Source organism: Trichomycterus rosablanca, chromosome 4, assembly GCF_030014385.1.
Source record: "Trichomycterus rosablanca isolate fTriRos1 chromosome 4, fTriRos1.hap1, whole genome shotgun sequence".
Classification (NCBI taxonomy): Eukaryota; Metazoa; Chordata; class Actinopteri; order Siluriformes; family Trichomycteridae; genus Trichomycterus; species Trichomycterus rosablanca.
Genome location: NC_085991.1, coordinates 33,055,362 through 33,064,048, shown reverse-complemented (window position 1 = coordinate 33,064,048; position 8,687 = coordinate 33,055,362). Strand labels below are relative to the sequence as shown.

The 8,687-nt window shown below is 38.5% G+C and overlaps 1 protein-coding gene across 1 annotated transcript; it reads left to right on the top strand.

Annotated features, from left to right (window-relative positions):
* The first annotated feature begins 4,030 nt into the window (after positions 1-4,030).
* si:dkey-19b23.8 (uncharacterized) lies at positions 4,031-7,845 on the top strand. Its single transcript, XM_062993235.1, has 3 exons — positions 4,031-4,080; positions 6,084-6,749; positions 7,492-7,845. Exons 2-3 carry the CDS (start codon positions 6,164-6,166, stop codon positions 7,575-7,577), a joined length of 672 nt encoding a protein of 223 aa, XP_062849305.1. The 5' UTR covers positions 4,031-4,080; positions 6,084-6,163; the 3' UTR covers positions 7,578-7,845.
* Positions 7,846-8,687: the final 842 nt, after the last annotated feature.

The window sequence follows — 8,687 nt, the reverse complement described above, 5'->3', positions numbered from 1 at the left end:
CAACTTTAGATAATACAGACTAGAAGTAGGTTGTAGGATTAGCAGTATTATGTAAGGGTTAAATAACTGTGACATGACGGCAATAATAACAAAATATCCTACCACTCTGAAATACTACATTATTCATTTTCTTTGTTCATTTGCTACATAATTCAATTGATAAAGACTTTATGTAAAGCAAAGACTTTATTTTCAGCTTTGTAGAAAAGTTTCATTATTTGGGGGGAGGGGTGGAATATTTCACTGATTGCAACTGTATATATTTACTTTTATTTATAGGAAAAGTAAGAATAAAGCAAACCTTTCTGCATGAAAGTGTTAACAAACTTTAAATTATGCAAAGAAATAGGCATACCACCAAAATATAATGAAACAACGAAGTACAGACATTTTCAGTCACACCCACCAAGAGCAGAAGTTTTCTTGTTCAGCTGTTATGTCAACTGCTGCACATCTAACAAACATTCAGTCATTTCTTAAACTGAATTCTGGAACTCAAGTGCCAAGAAAACCAGACTTTAATGTGGTGTGGTGAGTGTGCGTATTTGTGAGTGTATGTGTGTACTGGTAGGGGCAGGGGGTGCAAGTGGCGTCATTCGTACCTCAATAATGGTACTGCTGTGCTGCTAAAAGTAGAGAGGTGGGTGTGTGCTATACAGTTCTGTGTGCTGATTACACAGAAGCTCTGTGTTCTCAACTACGTACACACATGGCACTGTTTAGCCTGTTTCACCTTCCTGCTTACTTAAACAGCTTAAGAGAAACCTATTAGCCAAAATATTTAATTGATCAGAGCTTATTATATTAAAATTGTAACTAATTTGGAGTGTTACGTGTTTTGCCTGTCACACTGAGTGTCATTGTTGGATTTCTTTAAATGTTAAGTGTATGGCTAAAGGGAATTTTTGCAAAAGTGTATGTGTGTGGGGTGGTGGTAAATAGAGTCATATATATATATATATATATATATATATATATATATATATATATATAGATATAGATATATATATATATATATCTATATATATATAGATATAGATATATATACAGTGTATCACAAAAGTGAGTACACCCCTCACATTTCTGCAGATATTTAAGTATATCTTTTCATGGGACAACACTGACAAAATGACACTTTGACACAATGAAAAGTAGTCTGTGTGCAGCTTATATAACAGTGTAAATGTATTCTTCCCTCAAAATAACTCAATATACATCCATTAATGTCTAAACCACCGGCAACAAAAGTGAGTACACCCCTTAGTGAAAGTTCCTGAAGTGTCAATATTTTGTGTGGCCACCATTATTTCCCAGAACTGCCTTAACTCTCCTGGGCATGGAGTTTACCAGAGCTTCACAGGTTGCCACTGGAATGCTTTTCCACTCCTCCATGAGGACATCACGGAGCTGGCGGATATTCGAGACTTTGCGCTCCTCCACCTTCCGCTTGAGGATGCCCCAAAGATGTTCTATTGGGTTTAGGTCTGGAGACATGCTTGGCCAGTCCATCACCTTTACCCTCAGCCTCTTCAATAAAGCAGTGGTCGTCTTATAGGTGTGTTTGGGGTCATTATCATGCTGGAACACTGCCCTGCGACCCAGTTTCCGGAGGGAGGGGATCATGCTCTGCTTCAGTACTTCACAGTACATATTGGAGTTCATGTGTCCCTCAATTAAATGTAACTCCCCAACACCTGCTGCACTCATGCAGCCCCAGACCATGGCATTCCCACCACCATGCTTGACTGTAGGCATGACACACTTATCTTTGTACTCCTCACCTGATTGCCGCCACACATGCTTGAGACCATCTGAACCAAACAAATTAATCTTGGTCTCATCAGACCATAGGACATGGTTCCAGTAATCCATGTCCTTTGTTGACATGTCTTCAGCAAACTGTTTGCGGGCTTTCTTGTGTAGAGACTTCAGAAGAAGCTTCCTTCTGGGGTGACAGCCATGCAGACCAATTTGATGTAGTGTGCGGCGTATGGTCTGAGCACTGACAGGCTGACCCCCCACCTTTTCAATCTCTGCAGCAATGCTGACAGCACTCCTGCGCCTATCTTTCAAAGACAGCAGTTGGATGTGACGCTGAGCACGTGCACTCAGCTTCTTTGGACGACCAACGCGAGGTCTGTTCTGAGTGGACCCTGCTCTTTTAAAACGCTGGATGATCTTGGCCACTGTGCTGCAGCTCAGTTTCAGGGTGTTGGCAATCTTCTTGTAGCCTTGGCCATCTTCATGTAGTGCAACAATTCGTCTTTTAAGATCCTCAGAGAGTTCTTTGCCATGAGGTGCCATGTTGGAACTTTCAGTGACCAGTATGAGAGAGTGTGAGAGCTGTACTACTAAATTGAACACACCTGCTCCCTATGCACACCTGAGACCTAGTAACACTAACAAATCACATGACATTTTGGAGGGAAAATGACAAGCAGTGCTCAATTTGGACATTTAGGGGTGTAGTCTCTTAGGGGTGTACTCACTTTTGTTGCCGGTGGTTTAGACATTAATGGCTGTATATTGAGTTATTTTGAGGGAAGAATAAATTTACACTGTTATATAAGCTGCACACAGACTACTTTTCATTGTGTCAAAGTGTCATTTTGTCAGTGTTGTCCCATGAAAAGATATACTTAAATATCTGCAGAAATGTGAGGGGTGTACTCACTTTTGTGATACACTGTATATATATATATATATATATATCTGTTGACCAGGTGGCATGGAGGCTTGGTGGGTAGCACCTGTCACCTCTCAGCAAGAAGGTCCTGGGTTCGATTCCCAGGTGAAGTAGTCTAGGTTCTTGACCCTGTGTGATGTTTGCGTCCACGTGGGTTTCCTCCAGGAGCTCCAGTTTCCTCCCACAGTCCAAAGACATGCAGTCAGGTTAATTGGAGATACAAAATTGCCTTTAAGTGTGTGTGTCCAGCAAACCCCTCCCCCTAACCATGATTATGATAAGCAGTTTTAAAAGAAAAAAAAAAGTCAAGCATGCACATCATACAGCTGTTTGAGGTGCTGGCATTGTGATGGATTAGTGCTCTGTCCAGGGTGTATCCTTGTCTTATGCCTAGTGTTTTGAGTGACACTGACCAGGGTAAAGCATCTACTAAAAACAAATCGTAAAGAATTATTGATACAGAATATTTGAAATAAAACTGGGCTTTGATTCTGTCAATAAAATGAAAGGTTCAGGCAGATATAAGGGAAACATAGCAAACTCTATACAGAATGTAGTGGTAATGAGGACATTTTTTGCCATTTGCAGACATTAACATAACTTGCATTTGTAACCTATAACAATGCAGGCAGTTAAAGGTTGTTTCATCTTGGTAGTGGTGGGGCTTGAATCAGCAACCTTCTGGTTGATCTAGTCTAGTGTCTAGTATCTTAACCACTAAGCTACGACTGCCCTATAAGACAAAAAAAAAATGAAATGGGTCCCTGGGTGTAGCTCAACAGAGCCTCTGGAAGCTACAAAGAGCACCACTTCTGTATGCTACCATACCGAATAGTATATGAAAATACTGCTCTATATATATGGTATTTATTTTAGCTATTGTACATTATTTTTCAAAAACGATTCGTTCACAGTTTAATAGACTCATACCCTCACGAATAATGACATAGAAATGGCAGGAGACACGATTATATTGCATACTACTTGAACATACTATTTAGTATGCGAGTAGGCGATTTTTGAACGTGTCCACGCCTTCTTCGTCTCATGCGCGCTCTCGTAGGAGGCTGTGCCCGCGCGTCTCAAATACAATGGCGGTGACGCGCGTTGATTCAGACACGCTGAAGTAGAGAAGATATGAGAAGGCTCACACGGATGGTTTGTACTTAGACTAGTCGCACACGTTTTTAGACTTTGTATAAAACAAATAGAATGAGGTATTTTTTAAACCAGTCTTTCTTTTTTAATACTGAAGTGGGGTCTTTTTAGATGCTGTCTTTTTCGTTTAAATAATATTTTCTTACTGGTGTAGTGTATAAATGTAAGGAACCAGTTCAGCACTGGAGGAACGCTTTCCTTCGTGTGCTCAGGAACCTGAAGTGAGTGAATGAGAGGTAAGCACATTCGGATTAAGTTGCATTATTTTGTCTTTAATATTAGCTAAGCATGTTTTATTTCTGAATTGCATTACTAAATGGTGCTGAAACGGGGTTAATGAAAGTGTTAATATAAAGTACTGCTACCCATTGCTTGGTTGCCTAGTTTGTATTTCGGTAGGTGTACTTATTAATGGTCTGGTAATTTTGTTTTTCAAATGATTGCATTTATTTACAGCAGTAATTCAGTTTTGTGGGTAAAAGGCTTTTACTGAATTGTTTAAACAGTGTAAAATCCAGTAAAAAGTGGTATAGTAATTGTTTAATTTTAATGTTTCTAGTTTGGACTCATGATTGAATGTTTTTAATGACATTTATTTTTGTAGTTTTAGTAATAACAGAATTAATGTGACTTTGGTAATAATGCAAGTATTTAAAATATTTTTGTCTTAATTTTATATTTATTTATTTTATCAGTTTTTCTTTGACTGGTCTTTGGAAAGCAACAATTTTTAATTAAACATTATGTTAATTTAAATAAAACTTCATCTCTTACTCTTTGGACAAAATATGACAGAGAATGAGACAAAGCTTGCTGTAATATAAGTTGTTATGTAAATAAAACAAATAAGTAATGTAATAGTTAGAGCAGCATACAAGAATTTGATTCTTGATTGCTGTCTGTGGGGAGTTTTGCATTTTTGCAAGGATTTTCTTTAAGTGCTTAGGTTTGGTCCCACCTTCCTAAAAAATATAAAGAATGTAAATTGGCTACTTTAAGCACCTTAAGTGAGTGAGTGTGTAAAGTGTTTGTAATTGTGTCTAACACATGTAAACAGTATTTGCAGGAGTTAATATACCATGTTTATACAGTTCTTCAAGTTTTGTGGTTGTCTAAAATAATTCTGTAATTTAAAGTTTTTGCCGTATTTTGTACTCTCTCCCAACTTTACATTCACTCCATGTAATGATTTCTTTATATGCAGTGGATTTTTTATATTCACCACTGTTAATACTTATAATCTGAACATCATTCAGTCTTTCTCCTCTTTGATAATGCACATGTCTCTGTGGATGTTTGTCTCACTGATCAAATCATTGCCAAGGCATCTTATTTGAGTTCCTTTTGTGTGTGATCTATATAACCAGGCATGCCATTGTCTTTTGGATGAGAAATATTTGTGGCTGGTTGGGATGTGAACTAAAGCTGCATCCTGTCTGGGAATGGCTCAACAATGGCCATCATAGCTTCAGCGGTTGGTGGTCCAATGTCTTGCCAACATAAGAAGCTGTCAGGAATTGTGAAATAATGGGCCAGAAAGGGGAAAACACTTTACAATTGTTGGAACCAAAGGGAAAACAGAGTTTGCTGGGGTACATATTTTGGAGTATCTTTAGGAACCAAAGACAATGGAATTGCTGAAACCTCTGTACAACTACTGTCTGTATTGCCCACTTTTACTGAAGCTCAGTGTGTTTGGCTTTTTACCCACAAATGGATTTGACTTACTTAGCTAATACAACTGTCAAGTTATTTTTATTTCCAAAAGTCATCTGCATGTTTGACCAGGCTGAGTAGGTATATCATGTGGCCTGAATAGTAACGGTTACACAACTTTTGGTCCTAATGGTAATGGCATATATTTGTGCTTAATCTCCTTTATTTACTGTTTTTGGTTCTAAGCCAACACAAGCTGCCTAAACAGCTAGTTTGCCTTGTTTTGGTCTCATTGTGTCATGTAGTTGCATTTTATCTAAATAACAGTTACTTTACTGGTTTTCCTTTAATATTGTACTTATGTACATATCATCATGCTTAGTAAATGTGCACTGTTAACCCTTTTTTATAAATGCAGATATAGCCAGGTTAGCGGATGTCTTTCTCCTGTCATCACGATCCAAAACTCAGCTGTGACTGGGTTGCATGTTTATATATGCCATGGTGCTTGCATATTTACTGCTAAACTGTCATGCAGATCATTTGTCATTAAGATTATTTTTATTTCTTCCTTTCCTTTTAGATCGTGAAGGTAAATTCTAAAGGTCCACGCTGGGACAATCACAGGAAAAAGGGGCGAAGAATTCCTCTTGTCGTAAAACGATGTCTCTAGCCTCCCTTCACTTAATGCAGGCTCTGAAGAACTCTCCTGCAGCCCTTCGCAGACATTTTAAACGAGACCAAATTGAAAGCCTGTCCCATGGGGACCCCATCTTTAAGGTGCACTATCTAGGCACCAAGAAGATCTTCTCCCTGGACCTGGAACAGGCAGAGGATGCCATCAACCGTATTCTGGATGGCGCACCTGGAAAGCTATCCAAAGATCACGCACTAGTGGTGAGGCCACGCTATGTAGAAGTCAAAGAATTGAGCACAGGAAGACAGCTCACCAAGACTTACCTGCACGACATTGCCTACTGCGCCTCCCACACACAGCACCCCAACGTATTTCTTTATATTTGTCGGCAGCCAGGTCAACAGCTGCAGTGCAGGGTGTTCTGGTGTAGCCGCGTGGAAAGAGCAAAGGACATGACGGCGTGTTTGGCAAAGTCGTTTCAAAGGGCACTGAATGACTGGCAGGATGGCTGTGCCACACTGTCACAGACAGAAGGCATTGCTAAGCAGGATGAGGTACCTGTTGCACCTGCTATTGTAAAAGGATTGACACTGCCAGCCAGTCTGGGGAAAGGTAAGCAGGTCAGAAAGGAGTTGATTGCTAAAATAATGGTTCTTTTATATATATATATATATATATATATATATATATATTAGGGCTGTCAAACGATTAAATTTTTTAATCGCGATTAATCTCAGAATTTCATATAGTTAATCGCGATTAATCGCATCAATTAAAATCTGTGTAAATGTTATAGAAAACAAGGTTTTTTAAGTGAAATGTGAAAAGTGGACGTTTCTACACGAAGTGAGTGTGTTTTTACCCTTTTGGGGCTTCCATAGTTCATGGACTAGCGTGCTTGACTCCGGTATTCAGTGCCGTAACAGATTAAGTTAATAAAGTGTTTTGCTCCCGACAACTTGTGAATATACCGTGTATTTATTTCTTTATTATGCAAGTGCATCCCTACGACGCTCAGTTATAATATTTTAACAAACCGCAAATGAACAACGGTGGCAAGTCCGACATTAAAACGTTGGTTCTAACAGTCAAGTCTCAACATGAACTAGAATTTGCGTTAACGGCACTTTTTTTTAATCGCGTTAAATTGAGATTGCGTTAATGCGTTATTATCGCGTTAACTTCGACAGCCCTAATATATATATATAAGTCTTGTGTGTATATATATATATATATATATAATATATATATTTAAAATAGTTAAAAAATTAGTTTCCTGCTTTGGTCAGCACATTACTTGGCATTTTGTTGTGCTGACATGTAACATCACCTGTCTGTGTCTTGTGTTTTTCAGTTCGTTGGAAGAAGAAGGGCTCAATGTCTCGCAGTCCTCTGAGGGCAATAACCAGACGGGGCTCAGCCAGCGAGAACTGGAACTGAGATGTCCAGCTACTTCATCTTTTGACCCCTATGGGATCCTACCAACAAGAAAGCACTTTTTTTTCCTCTTCCTATCTTACCAACCAAGTGACTGATGACAATGGCTGGACCTGTCAGAACTTCACTTCAGTGAAACTTTCTACTCAAAATGACTTCTGTAAGAGTTTGAACTGTGACCAAAGTTGCTGTTCTTGCTTCTTCAGGTCACACTACTTGATGGCTGACATAGTAGGGGTGAATTAAATTCCAAGCTGGTAATTTTTTTAAATTGTTTATCTTATTTATGACAGTGGTTTGAATCAAGATCTTAAAACTGTAGATCCTTAAGCACATTTTTAAGGACTACATGCAGACTAAAAACTTAACTAAAACTGACCAGTTGCTAATAGTGAAGTTTTTTTAATGCAGAGGATTTATTTATATTTCCAACTTTACCATTGGACCATAATGGTGCTTGGGAAATGGGTGAGTTATTTCACTCCTTATTAGGAGGGAAACGGGAAACATAGTGTTTAAACTGGACTTGTTGCACCAGAGATTTGTGTTGAAACAGAGATTATGGTGTAATTACACTGTTCCATTGACCAAGGTGAGATGTTCAAATCATATTGCCACCCAAAACCACAAATGCAAACCAGTGCAGCTAGAAGTTACAAAATAGTTTCGACCTTACTTTACACCAGTTTGAACAAGTGTTACCCATTAGTTCCATATTCTATTTTATTTAATATTTTATACAATGTGTGCAAATAGATCATTTTAAAACTGCTGTATGTAACTTTCATGGATTATTGCAAGTGACTCCCTGAAAATCTTAGTTGTGCTGCCCCACCCTCTGGTTGATCGCTCTGATGTTATCAATAAGCAAGTAAAAAATGCAGTTAAGGAGTTGACCCAAGCATGTGGCATTATTCTATGACTCCAAACCTTGCACTTATTTACCCTGATGGCTCTGAATGTTTTTTAAATAATCCTAGGTCAACAACTAAGGCAGCATAAATCTGTCACGTTGAAGATTTATTACCCTCACGTTTTAATGGCATCGCTATGTCTTACCAATTTTTACAAAAGTAGCATGTAGAATAAAAGAATACTAGCCACAAAGGGCTG